At 34.9% G+C, this 22,044-nt stretch overlaps 1 protein-coding gene across 1 annotated transcript in view; it reads right to left on the bottom strand.

The window, feature by feature from the left end:
• The window catches only part of LOC129222446 (uncharacterized), a 146,195-nt gene extending 132,332 nt beyond the window's left edge, over nucleotides 1-13,863 (bottom strand). Inside the window, exon 1 of the mRNA XM_054856959.1 lies at nucleotides 11,364-13,863. Within this exon, the coding sequence (XP_054712934.1) occupies nucleotides 11,364-13,863 (2,500 nt within the window). The remainder of the gene's footprint in view (nucleotides 1-11,363) is intronic.
• Nucleotides 13,864-22,044: the final 8,181 nt, after the last annotated feature.

Below are 22,044 nucleotides of genomic sequence, written 5' to 3'. Positions count from 1 at the left end.
TTTTTTACTTAGATTTTCATATTTCGAATTGTATAGAATGATATTACTGTTGCCAATTCATTAAAAAAAAATTTGAAACCTTATTTGTTAAAATAGTTATGAACCATTCATTCACTGCTTGAAAGACCCTAATTCAGTTAGATTGGTTTCTGAAGCCCTACATTCTCCGAAAAAAAGCTGAATCTTGTACGAGTCATGTCTCAAGGAATTGATCAAAATACGCAACATTACGTAACTACTTCCGCATGTCATATCTATTAGAAAATACATTTTTATCCCTCTTACATATTTCACATTATTTCACTTTCAAAGGTTTTCACTATCATACTTTTACAAGTTAAATTATGGAGTATAGGGGAGACTAGGGATACATGATGACCAAAAATGTACCAAATTCATTAAGTAGAGATTTGAAACCTGACAATTATGTTAAAGTTATAAATGTACATAAAAACTGGCAACACTTTGTTTTTTTTTTCAGCCATTTTGTTTTAGCTCAAGAAATGATTGTCTGAATGTGTAAAGGGAAACTTTTTTTGAGAAAAACATTCTGGAGTCTACATTATCCGTTATATACAACTTTAAAAAAAAAAAAAGAGTCATGTTAAAGTATAGACAGTCTTTATTAATTGAGTCATATTTTTAGAAAATTGCCGTAGATTGTCTTTACTAATAACAAAGCTGAAAGTCTCTCTGTCCGGATCTCTGTCTGTCAGGATCTCTTTGACGCGCATAGCGCCTAGACCGTTCGACCGATTTTCATGAAACTTGGCACAAAGTTAGTTTGTATCATAACGTGGAACTGTAACATGGTCGCAAGCCAATTGGCGGGATACGAAATTATCATAACGCGGAACCGTAACATGGGTACAAGCCAATTGGCGAGAAAATTCACCATACGTTATTTGTAAATATACAGGCGAACCAAATGATCTTTTAATTTTCAACTACGGGCAAAGCCGTGCGGGTACCACTAGTTATTAATAAAGCAAGTATGTTTGTAAAAATCGCATCTTAGGGATACATGATCCCTTCGTTTAGTGGGATTCATGATCCCGAGGATCAAGTATCTCTATGACAATGCAACACAATGAAAACAATGTAACTGTTGAATAAAATATGACAACGTATATAAAGTACAAATTGAGAATGGAAAAGGTTAAAAATTTGTTAATTAATAAAAAGGTTAATTTTTAACCTTTTTCCATTCTCAATTTGTACTTTATATACGTTGTCATATTTTATTCACTATGCAGTATAAAGTTTTCGACTACTTTTTATGTAATGTAACTGTTGTTTACTTAGTTGAAATCAACTTAAACATTCAAAACCATGTTAGCATAATAAAATTTATCATAGTATGAGTGATAGATTTAAACAATCACTGCAGTAAATATGCTAAACAATTAAAATGTCAGTTCGCACTTGTAACCCACATTACACCTCAAACATCTAAACATAAACTAACTCTACTGATAAATCATGTTCTGATCAGCCAAATGATATTGAAAATGAGAGTTGAAATAGATGTCAAATCCTTGTTTGAATGAAAAAAAATGATTTCGCTATAATTAGATTTACAACAAAAAAGTGAGTTGCCCATAATGTAAACTCTTAAGCGGATATAATGCAAAGTTGGATTTCTAGAGTTTTAAATGCATTTTCTAAAGCGAAAAGGTAATATGCTCAATCAATCTATTTTTCCTGAAAAATTGACAAAATGTATTAAGCTGCACACATCCGGTTGGGTTAAGCGGAACTTTAAGAACTACAATGAACGAATTGTTTGCATTTGACCTTTTAGGTTTTGAAAACATATGATAGGCTTTCTTTTCCTTTTTATAAGTACACTGATATTTTCATTTTTCTTCCCTCTTTTTTAAAAAATTATTCAATTGATAAACATCTTAATTTTTTATTGTTGCAAAACCAGAAGCAAATAGGTTGATTTTTGTGCTTGTGATCCTTTTTTTTTTTTTTTTTTTTTGAGCAATCACGATTGCTTATTGTTCTCACTTGACTGTTTTTGGCGTTCCTATGATTTTATTTTCCCACCACCTCCCTCTGCCAGCACCACCGTCGCGTCGACCGGCCTCACGATGCTGCTCCTCTTGCGAAAACCGTCTCCAGATTGCGTCCATATCCTCTACACACACACGCACACACATACAATCATGCCTGCGCACAGACACAAACACACACTCCTACACACACACACACACACACACATGCCTGCACACAGACACAAACACATATGCTTACATACACACACGAACGCCTACGCACACACACGCGTACACACACAGCACTGCTTACACAAGACGCACACACATGCATACATACACACATACAGACGCACCCACACACATGCGCCTACACAAACACACACGCGCATTCAGGGGCGGACTCGCTGACTTTGGCCCAGTCGGCAAAAGAATATTTTGGCCCGCCTTTCCAAAATTAAAAAAGTTAAATTAAAGATTACCGGATCTCGATTCTTCCGAGGCGAGCAAAGACATGAAACTACCGCTAGTTCCTATTTTACTTTAAATTTCTAAATGAAGTTTTTGAGTTCTAAAAACAGAGAATTGTAAAACGTAAAACAGAAATAACACTGACACATTTTTTATGTGCCTTGAAAGTAGGATACTAATGGTTATAAGTCGTAAAAGGTTTTTCAAAATTGAAGTTCCAAAACCCAAGCAATTTCAGACAATCTTTAGGGATGTTAAGAGGAAGAGTTTGGAGGCCTTCCTCCGGGTATTTTTCAAAATCTAAGTTTAGTGACGCGATTGTAGATATTTCAGGCAGTTAGGATTGGGGGAAGAAATCAGTTTAGTGACTTTCCTCCGATAATTTTTCGAATCTGAAGTTCCAAAAAAGCACTTTTTTAGACGAATTTCGATCTTGTTAGGGGGAGGGGATTTCTAAACATCCCCCCGAATTTACTACGAAATTGAAGCTCTAAAATGCAATTTTAGAATAACTCTTTCTACGGAAAAGGAAAGGGATACGTTGCGGGACCTCCTTAGATAAATCACTATTTAGTTGTTAGATTAAACACGATGTGGTAGGCCCCTCCTCTCTCGCCCCCACTCCGATGCATATGTAAATTAGATACGTAGTAGAGGTGAGTTAACAAATCAACCGTCCCCTCCTTGAACAATTTTTGGATCCGCCCCTGGGAAGGAATCTGGTAAATCCCTCCAGAAAATTTTCGAAATTGGTTGATCTATATAGGCCTAAGGTGAAAAGAATCGGGAGAAGGGATTCTAGTTTCCATCCAAACGATGTTTTCAATGTTGATGTCAAAAAAACCGCAATTTTACAATTTTCTGTAACGTTAGAGGAGAGGGGAAAGAATAGGTTTTGTTTTCTTAACTTTTTTTTCGAAATTGAAGTCCATTTTAGTCTATATTTGTTTATAATGGAATGTCGGGGGCTCTTTCCAGAAATTATCCAAAATGCTAAGATTTAGAAATGCAATTTGAGGCTATTGTGAGGCTCTGAGAAGCTGAGCTCCGACTTTGACAATGTTTACCTCAGTTTCGGTAAATAGAAGGGGTAATTGGCGCTAAGTTGAGTTGAGAAACTTTCTTAGTAGTTTTTCAAAAATATTCCGACTAAAATCCGAGCTAATAACACGTATATTTTCTACTAAACTCCCCTAAAACAGGTAAACATAGTCAAGGTCACAGCTCAACTAACCAGAGCTGCACAATACCTTTGGGAAAATTAATGGAACAGGGAAGCATTGGGAACACTCTACGAAAACATTTCGACTTTGAACTATTAAAAAAGCAAAACTATCTTTGGTCATATTTGAGAGAGTAGGAGGATCAGCATTTAAAAACTGAAGTATACTCGACCCAATTTTACACTACATTTAGTTACTACAGGGAATCCAGTGACTGTGACTTTCCTTCGAAATTTTCCGACATTGAAATTTTAAAAACATAATCGTATAATATGTTTGGACACATTAACATTAAATGGACAGTTTTCTCGAGTGTTTCCGCCAAGATTTTTTTAGGAGGGCGCAGTGCCTTTCCGCTTTTAAGCTAACTTTTGACCCTTACTTAATCAACCCTCCTTGCCCCTTAAAGTTTAAACAAAACTTCACAAAAGCGAATTTTTTTTCCAAAGGATTCACACAAGCCGGTCCTTGAAACGTAGCTCCCTCGTTTCAATCACTTATCTCCACAAGAATATGATTAGAATATATTTGAACGTTTTTTGCATTACCTTTAAAACTAAACATCAAAAAACTTTTTAATATTTTAAAAATTATTACTATCGAAAACGCTTGATCTTTGTATGTACCAAAAAGTAAAAGAAGCCCCTTTTGTATTTGACAAAACTTCTCTTAAAAAGTACCCTTTTATCTGAAAGCGCACTGCCCCTTTTTTGGCCTGAGGGAAATATTAGTTCCCTCTGGGCATTTTTTTTTTCTGAATCTGTAATCAATTTTAGGCTATAGTGCAAATAAAAGGGTTACGGAGTTCTCCCACGGAAATATCTATGAGTGAAATTTTGAGCTCGCTTTAGTGATTTTAAGGGAATGGCGAAGGTTCGAAGAGTTTGTCTGGCAACTTTTCGGTATTTATATCTGGAAAACACAAATGAGGGTCTTGATGCAAGAACCAAAAAACAGGTAAGTATAGACTCACTCATTTTTGGTAAGACCACGAAATAACATCAGTGTCCGATAGAAAGGGTAATATCTTTCCCAAATTATTTGCTACAAAGCAGAGGTCTGAACTAACATTTGTGTCTCGTTGTTGTACCCATCGGCACCATCTATATTCTTCACACGCAAAAATGAATTTAAGAAAAATTTGGAAAAGCTAGGACGTAACTGCATCTAAGTCATCAATTGTAGACTTAAGACAATTAGTTGGTGACTTTAGGACGACAAAGGGACTTCATACCTGAAATGCCTTAGGGATCCCCTTAAATCTAAATCTGGTCCTGATTACAACTGATGTTGCTCAAAAAAAAAAAAAAAAACCTTGCAACTCCCCCCCCCCGCCCCTTTCTGAATTCAGTCCTAAATCCGCCTACGTTCAGGAGCTCTCCCTTCTAAGTCGAAATTTTGTCCTGTTTCAGATTCAAATTATCGTAGTCCAGACTTGTTTTCCCATATGCGCTTCTGAGATGAAAGTACTCGTATAGCGATATAGACCAATGAAATCTCTTTCGAATCAACTTTTTCTAACGGTTGGAAGCCCCTTCAATTTTTCTTATGTACAAATGTAAGTTTTTAGCGCTCTTTTTTTCTGTCCCGGGCCCTTTTTCAGGTCAATAAGTCGGACCCAAATTTCTCTGTTCCTCTTCCGTTTGCTCAATGTGAAAGTCATGGCCCCTTGAGCTCTAAAAACTGGAGAGAAAGTTGATAAGAGAGAAAAAAAATCGCACATGTGGAACTTCGGCTACTTACTTTGTCAATGCTTAGGATGGAAAAAATAAACCTGTTTCCAAACGCTTTTTTCACATAGAGTAAACAAATTACTTTTTTTTTTATTTTGACACTTTAAAAACTGTTAGGTATGAATTTAAATAAATTAATTTCAATAAAAGAATTGCTGGAAGTGGCACACTCTGTGATTGGCCCAGTCGGGGATCCCCGACTAGCCGACCTGGCCAGTCCGCCCCTGCGCGCATTCATACACACACACGCTCGTGATTGCGAAAAACATAATTTGAATTCAAGATGACAAAAATTCAAATTAATGTATATATATTTTTTTATTTGCTGTAATTTTAGCTTCATTACGCTATTTTAAAAAAAAAAATGTTAATTTTATTAAAAATTATGTTGTTTACAACTGTATTGGAGAATAAGTAACTGATCAAAAGCATCACAAGTTCATTAGATTTGTGTATTTTTTTTTTTTTTTACAAATGTCCAAGTGGAATTTAAAACAATTATTTTGTAATCACATTATTATAATCTAATAAGGAAAATTAGAAATAGTGTTATTTTTTAGAAATATTATGTGGAAAATTAAAATCCATAAATAAATTACTGATCTAATGACATGTGTATGTATTTTCTCAGTGGGATCAAGTATCCCCCATGAAGAGAGCATGTATCCCTTGATGTGGGTAGGCATGATCCTTTTATGAAATTATTGAAAAAAAATATTTTACCAAAACAATCTGTTTAATTTCAACTGAACAAAATATTGTCAGATAGAGGAAAAAATTAAATTTTTTCACGTATTTTTTTTTTAACAACTCATAATTTGCAGCAAAGATGTTGCGTTTGAAAAAGAATAATAAAAAAAGTAAAACTAAAAAAGAAATCAGCATTAGTATTAAAAAAATATTCTCTCAAATGCGAAACATTTTACGCAAAAAAGAGTAAATAATAAAAAAAATAACATATCAAAGCTACATAAGAAGATAAAAACCATGCGCGTTTCTTGGGGAAAAAAAGAAGATAATTAGGAAGCAATAAAGGGAGAAAAAAGCACACTAGTATACTTTTCGTAAACAAAAGCCAAATATAAAAATTAACGAAAATCAGATTTGCCTTTTAAAAACAACATGAGGCTTGTTTTCCTTAACAAAATTAATATGTTTTCTAATGTGATTTAGAAAAAGGATATCCGTATTCTATCGAAAGTATAACTCAAAAAATATATATCAAATAGAATTACTTTTACTGGATAAGTTAATTTACTCGTAAAAAAAACCTCATTTGCGTGAGTAATACTGTTCTTATGAAATGAAATAAAATAATCAACAAAAACCGTTATATGTATAGTAAGCAATATATGTTTTCAATTTATAGAGAATAAAACAAATTTTTTCTGTACAACGTAACTAATCTAACGACACTTAATAATGATATACTAGCTGCGTCGCCCGGCTTTGCACGGTCCACCTCAAAAATAAAAGTTATGTCAAGTGACGCGAGTTCAACACTCAGGCTTGAACCAAAAAAAAAAGTCAGTGTAGTTTTGCGGCAGATTGCGGAAAACCCCCCAAAAAAGTAAACAATTTAAATCCCCTGATTACAGGAAAAGCCTCAAAACAAAAACTGTTCATATTCGAGAAAAAGAAATGGCAACAGATCTTTCATCTCAATGATTTTCTTCACGCTGTAAATTTTAATAAAAGCGTTCATCCGGAAAGTTGAGTTGAAGCACTGAATAATAATTTGAATGGAGGAAAGCCTTCGAAAAATATGGATTTTATTTTGAAATCTAAGAGTCATAATTAATAATTTTTAATTGATATCTCCGCTAATTATTATCGGAGGATTATGTTAAATAGCCAAACATGAAGACGGGAAGATGACGAATCCATCGATACCCGGTTCGATGGTCAGTTCACTGTCGTTCGGGAGAAGAAGCTTGGACATAGATAGATAGATAGATAGATAGATACTCAGATTTTATATGTATAAGATGCTACAAACATAGTAAATCCAAAGCATAATGAATTGCACCTTACGATCATATTACAATTTTATCATTTGATCATGGCCCCACTGAATACTTAAAGCTGTACTGTAAGCGCCAGCGCATTCAGTGGGGCCATGATTTGATTAAACGTTTACATTTACTGGATATGGTTTCTGGTATGTATACTACCGTGCGCAGGTAAACGGCAATATCTGCAGAAATGAATTTTCGAGATATTTGAACAAACGCGTTTTGAATTCAACACTAACAATAGGAAAATGTTGGAATTAGACGTCTTTTTAGCACCTTTTTACTTCCTTTTACAAAAAAGGAAGTATTGTATTCGCAAAAAAAATTTCACTCAAAAATCGGCCTTAATTTCCATTTTTCTCACCAACAAATGAATGTTGATTTTTTTTTCGACCCGTCCACCCGTGGATATATGCCTAGGAACGTACAGACACCCGAAATATTCATTTTGACGACCCTCGAGTTAATTACAACGAATTTTCTCGTGACGTCAATATGTACGTATGTATGTGCGTATGTGTGTATGTATCTCACATAACTACAAAACGGTATGTCCTAGAAAGTTGAAATTTGGTACGTAGACTCCTAGTAGGGTCTGGTTGTGCACCTTCCCTTTTGGTTGCATTCGGATGTTCCTAAGGGGGTATTTTGCTTCTTTTTGGGTGGAAATCATTGTTAATTTCGATGTAAACTCAAGTGGTGTTATAATTTGGCGAACACTTGGCAATATATCGCCAGTCTTTTGGTCGCCAAGTTTTGTCCCCGACTTGGCGACAAATTTGGCGGGTTTTTTTTTTATATATATATAAATCTGGTTTTAATTTGGCCACTGTTGGTGATATTTAGAGAGTAAACTATTGAATCACATTAAAACGGCCAAAAATGAGAAAATGACATTAAATTGGAGTAAAAAGAAGTCATGTGATGCAAACATCAGCTCGTTTTTATCGCCAAACGGAGCTTGAAAAAAAACAACCCTCGTAACAAAAATAATGCTCGCTTTAAGCGGAGTTTGCTCGTGAACAGCCAGTTATGCTCCCATAGACTTAACATTGTACCAATCAAACTTTTCTGATTTAATCGCTAAATCCGGATTCTAGTTAAATCGGGGTTCGTTATAAACGAGTTCGACTGTAATCACTAATTCCTCAAGTAACATCATGAACATCTTGAGCCGCCTCAGTTGCCTTAAAACAGCTGTTATCGTGTGCTGTCGAATAGCGAAAGTGACCAAAAATTTAATATTTGCGAAATGTGAAGATGATGAATGATGATAATTTTGACACACTAAAGCCTTCATTCGGTTCAGTTGTCTGGAACTTCATGCATCGGTCAAACGAAGCCCGGCGGAAGAGAACCGACAAGCAATATGAAGTTATATTTCGATAGTGATGATGGATTACTTAGTTTCGAATGAAGTTTTGCCACCTGCCTTTGTAATTTTCGATTTGTTAGGAGTTTTAAACATTTCTAGCGACACTTTGAACTACAGGATTACGTGTTAAAAAGAAATGGTAAAATAACAAAATGTGTATTTAAAATTTTTTTATGAAGTATATTTTCAGTTAAAGCAAATACATCTAATTTTCGGAATGACAACTACTCGGTATTACACTATTTTTCTTAAAACGATATCAAATACAATTTTTTACTTCCTTTTACAAAAAAGAAAGTATTGTATTCGCGGAAAAATTTTCATGCAAAAAACCTTAATTTCCATTTTGCTCACCCATAAATGAATGTTGAGTTTTTTTTTCAACCCGACCACACGTGGATATGTGCCTACGTACGTACAGACACTCGAAATATCCATTTTGACGATCCCCGAGTTAGTTACGACGAGTTTTCTCGTGACGTCTGTATGTACGTATGTATGTGCGTATGTGTGTATGTATGTCGCATAACTCAAGAACGGAATGTCCTAGAAAATTGAAATTTGGTACGTAGACTTCTAGTGGGTGTTACGTTCTGGTTCGAAATGAATATACTTGCAAGACACAATGTGGACTGTATAAAAGTTAAATCAACACACTTTATTAGTCGGAGCCACTACTCCTAATTAACTTCTAATAATACATATGAAGCCACTACTTCAAAATAAACAACGCACGAAGCCACTACTTCATTAGATGCAACAACACTTTTGCAATAAGAAAGAAGAAAGAACACAACAATTATCAAAACTGTTGCCATAGAAAACAATTAAAAAATTAAACTTTTCACGAGGTAACATTTTCTGGAGGAAGTACCAAACATACCGCTCCCCTTGAAATCTCATTAGGTTTCAACATATATTTTTTTATGGAATAATTTTTTTTTTAGAAATAATAAATGGCAACAACTAAATTACAAACTACAACAAAGAATTTAAATAAATAAATAGTTAAGTTGAAATTGGAAGTAAATAAACCTTATTTATGCCTCTTTTAAAATGTCCGTATTTAGTATACACAGTCACTACTCGGACGCTTCCATCAGTTCCGGGAAAAAGTTCAACAATCCGACCAAGAGTCCACTCTAGTGGCGCGGCATTTTCTCTGTGAACTAGAACAATGTCCCCAACCTTCAAATTTGGCTGCTCCTTCCACCACTTGGAGCGAGGTTGAAGAGTATGAAGATAATCTCTTGACCAGCGGTTCCAGAAATCCAGGCGAAGTCTCTGAATGAGCTTCCATCTCTCAGAGAGAGAAGAAGCTCTAGATGAAGTACTTGGCTCAGGAAATTGGTGAATGGGACCCCCAACAAGAAAATGAGCTGGAGTCAGGGCACTGAGGTCTGATGGGTCGGATGATAATGCGGTAAGAGATCTGGAGTTGAGACAGGCTTTTATTTGAAGAAGGAGCGTGTAAAACTCCTCAAAGTTGAGAAGCGCAGAACCGGACACTTTCACTAGCAATTGTTTAGTACTTTTAATAGCAGCTTCCCACAGTCCTCCGAAATGAGGTGTATATGGAGGAATGAAGGACCATTCTATTCCTTTCATTGAACTGAAATCTTGCACTTCTGCTTCACGGCACAATTGATATAACCTTTTAAGAACTCTTGAAGTTCCCTTGAAATTTGATCCATTATCTGATAGTATTTTACTTGGACATCCTCTTCTGGATATAAATCTGCGCAATGTTGCTAGAAATGCAGCAGTCGATAATTCTGAGACAAGTTCTAGGTGTACTGCCTTGGTTGCTGAACAAATGAAAAGACAAATGTAAGACTTAAACTTGGTAACTGATCTTTTATGAGCACATTTTGTGTAAAAGGGTCCAGCAAAATCAATTCCAACAATTTCAAAAGGACGAGTTTGCTCAATCCTTGACGCCAGAAGATCTCCCATCACTTGAGGAGCCGATTTCAAACTCAACTTGAAGCACTTCAAGCATTTCTTAAGTTGTTTTCTAACAACTGATCTACCATCAACAAACCAGAATTTTTGTCTTATTAAAGACAACGTTTGCTGCGGTCCAGCATGGATATAAGTTGTGTGATAGTAATCTATGACCTTCTCTGTAAAGCTGTGATTTTTCGGTAACAGCATGGGATGCTTTTGATCGTACGATAAGGATTGATGTTTGGAAAGTCTGCCTCCTACACGAAGAATGCCGTCAGAGTCAAGAAACACATTTAGAGGAAGCAATTTACTATTACGCGGTAATGGCATTCCTTTAGTTAGCAATTTTCTCTCGGACGTGAACTCATTTTCTTGAATTGTTCGCACCACACAAAGCACTGAGTTATGAAGTTCTTTGGATGTCAAACAACCAGAGATTTTGGTACGACTGGAACAGCTATTGTTCAAATATCTCAAAACCCATGCACAAACACGTATCAATTTTGTAAACGAAGATATTTTTGCCACGAATTCAGGAACAGATTTTAATTTAGATGCGCACGTAATGATTTTTTGCTTCTCTTCTACAGCACATTCAGGAAGAGAATATGTCTCTGTAACGTCTAATGGTATGAAACTACTCATAGGTTGACTTAACCAGTTTGGACCTCGTAACCACATGTCATTGCTGATTAATTGATACGGAAGTAAACCTCTGGTTCCTAGATCCGATGGATTTTCAGTTCCACGGACGTGAAACCACTTGACTGATGGGATGGTTGTCTGAATTTTAGACACTCTGTTTGCAACAAATGCTTGCCATTTATATGGTTCAGTTGCAAGCCATGCGAGAGTTATTTTGGAATCAGTCCATGCTACAGTATTCTGAACTGGAACTTGAATATTTTTCAAAACAGCAGCTAACAAATCAGCTAGCAACAATGCTGAGCACAGTTCCAAACGAGGCAGAGACTGAGTTTTCAAGGGTGCAACTCTTGTTTTCGCAGTAAGCAAAGACACACGAAAATCCGAATTCGGTAATAAACATCTCACATAAATTGCTGCACAGTACGCTTTTTCTGAAGCATCACAAAATGCGTGCAACTCTATATCTGCATGCGAAGAAGTTAGAACTAATCTTGGAATTTTCATTTGTTCAAGGAGATGCAGTTCTTCACAAAATGATATCCAATTCCTATTTAATTCTTCGGGAATGATTTGATCCCAAGAAAGCTTATACTTCCACAATTCTTGAAGTAACACTTTCATAAACACTACACAAGGGGAAAGCAATCCCAAAGGATCAAATACACGGGAAATCTCAGACAGTATTTCCCTCTTGGAGTATTCTAGCTTTTGTTTCACAGACTCAATGCTAAAACTAAAATAATCAGCTTTTGGACACCACTGGATACCAAGAACCTTAACTTCAGTTCCTAAGTTTGCAGCCTCTTCTTCATCTAGGAATTCTTTAATCACGTTGGTGTTATTAGATTTCCACTTACGAAGATTAAATCCTCCCTTTGCCATCATAGTCTTTAACTGCTTCACAAGCTCAGATGCTTCTTCTTCCGATGACGCACCACTTAAAAGGTCATCAACGTAAAAATGATTCAATGTAGCGTTTGAAGCAAGGGGATAGCTATCCTTCTCGTCTAAGGCAAGCTGATGTATTGTTCTCGTGGAGAGAAATGGCGCACTTGCAGTTCCATACGTTACCGTGAGCAATCTGTATTCTTTTACCGGTTCTTCTAAATTACTTCTCCACAAAATTCTCTGCCAATCTACGTCTTCAGGATGTACCCTTATTTGTCGAAACATTTTCTCCACATCGGCACAGACTGCAACTGGAAATGTTCTGAATCGAAGTAGAATGGGATACAATTCCAACTGCAAGCGTGGGCCCACCATCAATAGATCATTTAGGGAGTATCCTGATGATGATTTGGACGATGCATCAAACACCACCCTCAATTTCGTTGTTGTACTAGACTCTCTCAAAACTGGAAAATGAGGAATGTAATATGCTTCACTCTTTGCATAATCAGTTTCGGGAACTGGTTCCATGTGTTTCAGTTCAAGATATTCCTTCATAAAATCCTGGTACTGTTTATATTTTGCCGGGTTTGAGCTTAAGGAACGTTCAACTGCATTCAACCTGCGTAAAGCATGCTGTCTAGATTCACCTAATTCTGTTGGAGAGGTGTGGAAAGGCAATTTTACTATGTATTTTCCATCTTCAGCCCTAGAATGAGTATTTTTGAAATGTTCCTCACAAGCCTTCTCAGCACTTGATAGAAAACTAACAGATGGCACCGAGTCCAACTCCCAAAACTTAGAAATAAGTTCATTAGTATCAATATCTATATTATTTAACACAAGTGGAACATTATCCCTAAATAAATTGACAGATCCTGAAATGATCCAGCCAAAAGAAGAACGAACTGCTGAGGGATAACCATCACCTCTGTTGCTAATTTCACCTTTTAACACTTGAAGGAAAATATCTATACCAAGCAAAATGTCAATTCGAGCTGACTTATGAAAAGAGGGGTCTGCGAGTACTAGATCCTTGAAGGCTTCTTGAATTCTAACATCAATTGATGTGTGCGGTAGATTTCCCACAATTTTATTCATTACAAATGCTGAACTTTTAAGCTTTGGCTTAGAATCGAAATGCGGAGAAAACTCCAAGTCTACAAGACCATTAGTACGAGCGGCAGTAGCGCCAAGGCATGACACCGCTATGTTTGCCTTTTTTCTACCTAATCCAAGTCGATTAACACAATCTTCAGTAATAAAATTAGCTTGACTACCAGGGTCTAATAAGGCACGACATAACTGAAACCTCCCAGAAGAATCTAAAGCCTTGATAAGAACTGTACATAGTAATACTTCTTTATTTTCACCCCTAGATACTCTTTCTTCCACTTGAAGAGAAGTAGTACCTGTGTAGATGCTAGGAAGTTCACCGGAAAGCCTAGCGTTATTTTTACTTTCATCAGAATTGCACATTTTTCCTGGAGTAAAAGATTCAGCTTCAATAGAGAGGGTACTAGAGATTTGTTTATTGTCCGAATTCACTGCACTCATACCTTTATCACCCCTATCAATATGCAGTATAGAATTATGCGATTTTCCGCACTCTTTGCATTTTTGAGGACATTTACAGAATTTTAACAGGTGGGAGGAAGAAAGACAACAAAAACACAGATTATTAAACTTGACAAAATTAATTCTTTTCTGAACAGGCAAATTTTTATATTTAAAACATTTCACCAATGCATGATTACCTTTACAAAATGTACAATCTACTTTTGCTTCAGTCAACAAAGATGTGACTTTGCAATTAGAATTTTTCTGTTCGTTAAAAGAATTTTTACTGTTCTGTAAAGTACGAGCTTGTACACGAAGAAATGAGAATAATTGCTCCAAGGTACCTAATTCATCTTTTTTTAATTCCCGTTCCCACCAACTTCTCGTATTTTTGTCCAATTTTTCAACTAATGCGTAAACAACCATAACTTCAGCAAATTCTTCAATTTTATGACCTATAACAGCCAAAGAGCTCACAAATTCATTAGCTGAATCAATTAAATTAAGAATTGCATGAGGCGATTCATTAATTCTTTGTAAATTAAACAATTTTCTAATAAGTGCATTTACTAGTTCTCGCTTATCAGAAAACCTATCTTCAAGTAGTTGCCAAGCAACCGAATAGTTTGCATTTGAAATCGGCATAGAATTTATAATTCTTAACGCTTCATCTTTACAACTAGCCTTCAAATATTGCAATTTCATTGCATCTGAAATGCTTTTATTTTCATGAACACTAGTCGTGAATAAATCCTTAAAAGTTAGCCACTCTTCAATTTTCCCCGAAAAAATGGGAAGAGAAAGAACAGGTAATTTAACTTGTGCGAAATTGTCGCCATTTTCTTGTAGAACAAGTTTTTCGGTTTTCACACTCACACTATCTTTTGCGCGATTAATTTTTAAAGCAAGGTCGTCAATTATATCTTGCAGTAAATAATTTTCATTCATAAATTCCTCGATTTCAGTTTCCTTACACATTCCATAAATTGCATCAAAAATGGAATTTATCTCTACCGATAATTGATTTGTCTTGGTTTCAAATAACTTGAGTTCCACCAAATCGGCTTTTTCAACAGAATTCTCTACTTTTTCATTATGGCGATTTAATGCCGCCTTGGCAACAAATAATTTTATTTTCAATTCATTCATAGTTTGACGAAATAAAGTGAACAATAATTCTAAATGACTCACCGGCTAATTACTCAAAGCTCCGGTCTCTGGAGGACCATTTCTATGTTACGTTCTGGTTCGAAATGAATATACTTGCAAGACACAATGTGGACTGTATAAAAGTTAAATCAACACACTTTATTAGTCGGAGCCACTACTCCTAATTAACTTCTAATAATACATATGAAGCCACTACTTCAAAATAAACAACGCACGAAGCCACTACTTCATTAGATGCAACAACACTTTTGCAATAAGAAAGAAGAAAGAACACAACAATTATCAAAACTGTTGCCATAGAAAACAATTAAAAAATTAAACTTTTCACGAGGTAACATTTTCTGGAGGAAGTACCAAACAGTGGGGTCTAGTTGTGCACCTTCCTTTTTGGTTGCAGTCGTATGCTCCAAAAGAGGTATTTTGCCCATTTTGGGGGGAAATCATTGTTAATTTCAATGTAAACACAAGTGGTGTTATAATTTGGGAGACACTTGACGATATATCGCCAGTCTTTCGGTCGCCAACTTGGCGACAAAGTTGGCGTTTTTTTTTTTTTTTTTTTTTCAAATCTGGTTTCAATTTGGCCATTCTTGGTGATATTTAGAGAGTAAACTATTGAATCACATTAAAACTGACAATAATGAGAAAATGACATTAAATTGGGGTAAAAGGAAGTCATGTGAAGCACACATCAGCTCGTTTCATTAATTTCCATGCGGGATTAAAACTAAGGATATTTTAAAAAGAGATTTTCACGGTAATTCATTTAAACTTTAATGTCGCTCGTAAAGGTATGAGGGAAGAAAATTGTTTCTACATTTGAACGAAGCAATTGCCTGTTTGGTGATATTTTGATAGTTGAAATTTTAACCCTAACTTTAGTGAATTAACTGAAAACTTCAGTAGATAGTGTTCATTGTTAACCCCTTTTTGGTTTCTTCATTCTCCTGAAATGACACTTTTACCAGAAAAACAGTTAAGTTACCGGATCTAGTTTAGCCTTGTGAAACTAAAGCATATTCCTCATAACGTGGCGCGAGATTCATTGTTGATGCCGTCAGGAACGTTACCGTAAAGTAAGGCTACTTGAATCCGAAATTTCATATTTTGCGAGTTTCACACTGAATTTTCGGTTAAACCCATAATGCGAACTGATAACCTTGTTTTTACTACTTTTGAGACATTATGCTACCAACTTAGCCTTTTTTAAACATCAGTTTTAACTCTTTGTATTTTTTTTCTAGTTTTAAAGTTGAGTTTAAGTAGCTGAGCTACTTGGTCCCACTCAGAAATCCATTATAAAACGCTGTAAAACAGGCGGTGGTTTCAAGAAAGACTATTGATTTTGAAAGAAAACTCAAAACGTACATTCTAGTGAACAAACCATTTATATAAATTGCAAATTCTTTATATAAATTAATGTAAAATCAACGTATACATTAAAACACATTTTTAGGCAAACATAATTTCTCAAATAGAAATATAATCTAACTACCCATTGAACCAATAACAACCCCTAACAACCAATTGAAATGCTCATTATTTAAACATTATAAAGAATGAAAATTTCTCAATTTAATGTCTGGAGTGGATTTTTTTTTCTCTGATATTTTTTAATACCTAAATCAAGAATTCTAGAGCGATTGCAATCGAGATCTTCCGAAATCAAGCGATTGACAATCGAGATCTCAAGCGATTAACTTCTCGATTATTTTTAATCGAGATCTCACGATGTGGTAATCGAGAAGTCGAGATGTGACAATCGAGAACTCGAGGTGTGACAATCAAGAACTCGTGATGTGATAATCGAGAACTCGTAATCATCGAGTTCTCGACTGATATTGAAAATCGAGTGATTCGATTATGAGAATTCAATTTTGCCCATCACTACTATGCATAGAAATAATCCAAAACTACAATGGAAAATGTAACTAAACAGATAAATGCTTAGAAACGACTTTGGAAGCTTCTAAGTTACATGACATAAATTATAGCCCACCGTTATACGCATTTTATCTACTAGAAGTTGAGAAAAATGTTTAGTAGTGTGCCCCAAGAAGAACGCTCAGTTTCTAACAAAACTCTTTTGCCTTAAACAGTCTTCATTCTTTCTTTAACTACGAGTAATTCCATTACAGCATCATTTCCTTACGCAGCGATTTATTCTCATTTGGATTTCTTTAAAGACTCTTATCAGTAGTAGACGCTGACACAAGCAAACAAATAGTTGTCTGGTGCATAGTAATGCAAAAATAGTTGTCTTACCAAACGGCTTCTGGATTTGTGGTGATAAATCTTTTGCTTTTAGTTAAAATTAATGCATTTCATGGGGCATCCACCCTGACTGCAAGACTATTCCTTAAGAGGCACTCATTAACGTTTTTGTTTTGACCTCACAAAATTTTACGCAAGAAATATAATTAATTTCTACATAATTTTTTAAAAAATACATTGATACAGCAAGGACTAGGAAAAGGAAGAAAATGCCAGGAAAGAATAAAAATCCATAGTAAAATGAAAGACAAATATAATAAGATATTAGGCAGGTTAAATCCAAAATATATTTTAAATACTCGTGCCCCTCCCCCCATTTCGAATATTTTCAGGGTGGGGCACAGGGCACTTAATGCAAATTTTATTAGAAATCAACTAAAACCACCGCCAGTCATATGTAAAAAAAAAATCACAAAACAAAGGGGAGGGATTAACATACCTTTTCCAACCCCTTTAAACCACGAACCTGTTACGACATTTCGTTCATAGTTATAAGAATTTTAGCGCAATATGATCTCACCTTTATAGTTTTGCAAATAGAAGTTCTTAGTGATTATATTAGGTTAATTAAAAGGGAAAAAAACGTGTTTCAACTTTTCAATGCAGAAAATACCGACACGACAGCCCGGTTGTGACATACAGAGACTAATTTTATAAATGGGGTCGTTTCCAATATTTTAAAAGTATTTTTTTCTGAAAGAACATGCTTATAAACATAAGATCTAACCATTTTTTTAATAATTTGTTTACGTTTAATTAAAAAAATTATAAAAAGTAATTAAAAGCAAATATTTAAGTAATTAAAAAAATTACTTAAATCGGTCATCTTCTATTGTTTACATTTCTTGCCGATGACATCACAAATGATGAAGTGCCATTCTGTGTTGCCATTCACAGAGCAAAATATTTCATTCGCATCTTTACTCACTTGTATTGGCAACGATATGGTTGATAGCAAGCGTGGAGCGCAATTTTAATTCGCTTCTTGATTATCATAACGTGGAAACGCAATAGAAAGATGCGCCAAAGAGCAACATTTGTGGCCCTTGTTTGAAAAATCGGAATTTTAAAAAATTAATTAAAAAATAACTGTTGGGAAAATAAAAAAAAATTCTGAGTCCATGGTTTTTTTTTTTTTTTTTGTTTATTCTATCAATTTTAGTGACTAAAAGTACCACGTTTGACTGAAGGAAACAATCCCATTGTTATGGATCCTTTAATCTGGAATGGTCAATAATTGATCTCGAAACAGATCCTGCCTCATTAGCCGCTTTCACAAGACACTTATGTACCTCGCAAGTCTCCACTCCTGCTCCGAAAAAATCTGTTGAAAGAATTCTCGTTTACATGTAAAAAGAAGTTGTCCATTGTACCATAGGAAGCGGTTTTTAGCCAGCATCCTTAGCGACTATACCGAGCAAGTACACTGTAAAAAAAATTCGGAAACGTTTCTGAGTATATCGTGCAGCTGCGGTTCATGAAATTTTCAAAAACGTTTCTGATTATTTCGGAATTCTCTTTATGTAATGTCCGGAAACGTGTCTGAGTATTTCGGAATCCTCTTTCTGTAATGTCCAGAAACGTGTCTGAGTATTTCTGAACCCTCTTTCTATGATTTCCAGAAATGTTTCTGAGTATTTCGAAATCCTCTTTCCATAATTTCCAGAAATGTTTCTGAGTATTCTGTGCAGCTGTGGTTCATGAAAGTTTCGAAAACGTTTCCGAGTATTTCGGAATTTTCCAATCAATTTTCAAAAACGTTTCTGAGAATTTCGGAATCCTTTTTCCGTGATTTTTTCTAAAAAATAATTCTTTACTATAGTATTGCATACCATATCAGTTTCAATTCTTTCATATCTAAGAGCAAAAATACAAGCAATTTTAGAATCATTCGTGGATTTTTTTTTTCTGAATTTCTAATGACAAATAGCATGGTTAACAGCATAACATATGCACAGTTATAAATTTTTGAAAATTTATGAAATAATATAGTAGTTTCATTCATAATCACAAAATCGTCGGGGGAGGGAAAGGGAGTACTTTCTCAAAAGTGGGATTGTTTGTTAAACAATACTAAACTTCAGTTTTTCTCTCAATATTTTCAAGACAAAATTATCAACATATTGTATTTTTAATGCAGAACTTAAAAACACATCTTGTATCAAACTTGATAGCTTTTATTTTCGGATAAAATTTGACAGAACTTACCTACACTTTGCGTTCCGAAATTCGTTCACGTCAAGTCAATTTCTTTGACGAACAAAGTGTACCGAAAAGTACCAACAGAGAAATTGATGAATTTAAATATGACACCAAAGTCCCCCAGCTGGAACCATTCGGGTTTATTCTTCTGTTCTTGCCCTTTTCCAGTTTATCACAAATATAGATACTTAATCAAAATAGGTTACTGATTTTATTTTTAGAGTGTGCGCAAAATGCATTATATATTTTATTTATTAAAACATTGAACTCTATTACATGATTATTCCATTTCATATATACGAGAGTCCCCCCCCCACACCATAAGAGTGATGGTGCACCCATAAAATGATATAAAGCGCCCCCCCCCCTTAAAAAAGCAACCCCTTGAAAATGTCAATGGCACAGTCTGCGTGGTGAACGCCCCTCGTCTTCTCACCATATGTGCATTGCATATTAATAACATAGTATTTAAAAACTTATCACTTTTAAAACGATGACATGAAATAATATTACTTTTTATTTCGGCATGTAAATGCAGCTGTTCCATTTTTGCCACTGACTCATTCCTCCTGACTGTCCTACATTAAACTAGTATATCCACGAAGGAAATGTTATTTTCGGAACAACTAATGTCAAGGAATTTTTTTATTGTTAACCACATTTAACAAAATGAATAAGCAGATGAATTAATTGCATAACTATGTTCTTACTAATAGATAACATGGTCATTTTCTAAAGTTATAAATATTTTTAAATGAATGAATAAATTATAATAAAAAAAAGATAAATTATACCGGCACATTTTTTGTGAAGCATATTACAATACTAGAAAATATTTGCATTACCATATTTCTAATGAATTAAACAATTGATTTTTTTTTTCTTTTTGAACCAAAATGTATGTACATCCAAGTATTTCGAAATAACTTTTCTGTGATTGCTTCTCAAATATAAATCTTATTTCTTTTGCGTAATTAATCAGTTTCAGTTGGTTACAACAAATAGTACACCGCGCACATAGGTATGTAGGATAAATTAAAATTAATTCGATAAACCCAAAAACAGTTACAATTAGAGTCTCATCAAATGCAAATCAACAAAAATATAAATGTATATAACAACATGTTTTAAAATATTCATTAATACTTACAAGTGAACATGAGCGGAAGAAAATCTAAGTACCTCCATTACAACTGAATAAGTTGAAACTATTCACGCTTGAACACACAATATATATCTAATTATGGTCGCATTGGAAATTGTAAAGAAGCAAATTGTTATTAACTAACTTAATAGCTGCGTACATCGTCTAAAAAAGCAAGGGCAGTCCAAAATGCAACGGCGTAAAATTAGTTTTGACACATTTTACTACTCTCTAGACATGAAATAAAGAGCAATCCAATGCTAAACAGTTGCTGACTGCAGCAACCATAGATAAGAAAAAAAGAAGTTCTCGTTATTTCCGACTCATTGGCGCCTGTGTTGGAAGGATGAAATAGGTTTCGATGCGTTGCGTCATCACTTCCGCTTCTAGTTTTCTTCAAATAACAAAAAGCTTTCTGAATATTGAGGAGTTCGCTATTGGATGAAGGATTCCTACTATTTCGGAAATGTTTCCGATATATCCAGAAACGTTTCCGAAATTTGTTACAGTGTAGACGAACTTGCTTCGCGTAATGAATTCTGGGTAAAAACTCTGCATTTACTCCAAAAAGAAACAGGGGGAAGAAAATCCACATTTCCCCGGAAAAATTACCGGATTGCGGTGTAAATCAGGTTATTTGCGAGGTCAAAATTGTCCATGTAAACGCGGCAATTGATGGTGTGATTACCACCAAACTGATAGCTAAGGCTAATCTAACACACCTGCGGCGAATATTCGCAATTAATGAAGCGGTTCAGCTTAAAAGTATAGGTCCAAGTTTAGGTAAGAAACAGTAAGTTACATCTAATGTCTTCTTTAGGCTGGTAACTTACGTTGTATTGAAGAACGAGTGCAAAAGAATATCGTTTATGGGTGGTAACTTCCTGCTCTTTACATGTTTCTATTTGATTGATCTTTTTGTTTGCATATGTCATGAGTGAAATTGTAGTTCAGAAATGTTACTAAAAACAAGAAAATCGCCTGTCAAGGTATGACGGGTCAAAATTGCCTTGACATTTAAACGAAGTAATTGCATATTTGGTGGCATTTTGATAGTTGAAATTTTAACCCTAACTCCAGTGCATTAACCCTGAACTCCCAGTAGATTCGCAACTCCAGCGCTCGAATACGCTACCTTGCGGAGATTTAAAAAAATACAGTAAAAGGTAAAACATTTCGTTCCATGTGTGTCTGTTGGTAAACATAGGCAGTTTAATATGAGCATTTATTAACGCATTCGATGCGTCTTAGATTGCTTTCAGTAACTGAAATTGTTCTGTCCCTTAATGGAACAAAAATATAATACATACAAACGAAATTGGTAGGCTTTTTAGCATTTTCTACGCTACGGCATGCGTTTGTTTTACCTTTTTCATCCGCCATTAGAC

Source organism: Uloborus diversus, chromosome 5 (genome assembly GCF_026930045.1).
Source record: "Uloborus diversus isolate 005 chromosome 5, Udiv.v.3.1, whole genome shotgun sequence".
NCBI classification, from domain to species: domain Eukaryota; kingdom Metazoa; phylum Arthropoda; class Arachnida; order Araneae; family Uloboridae; genus Uloborus; species Uloborus diversus.
Note: the sequence above shows the minus strand (reverse complement) of the source record. Positions and strands in the feature narration are given on the sequence as shown.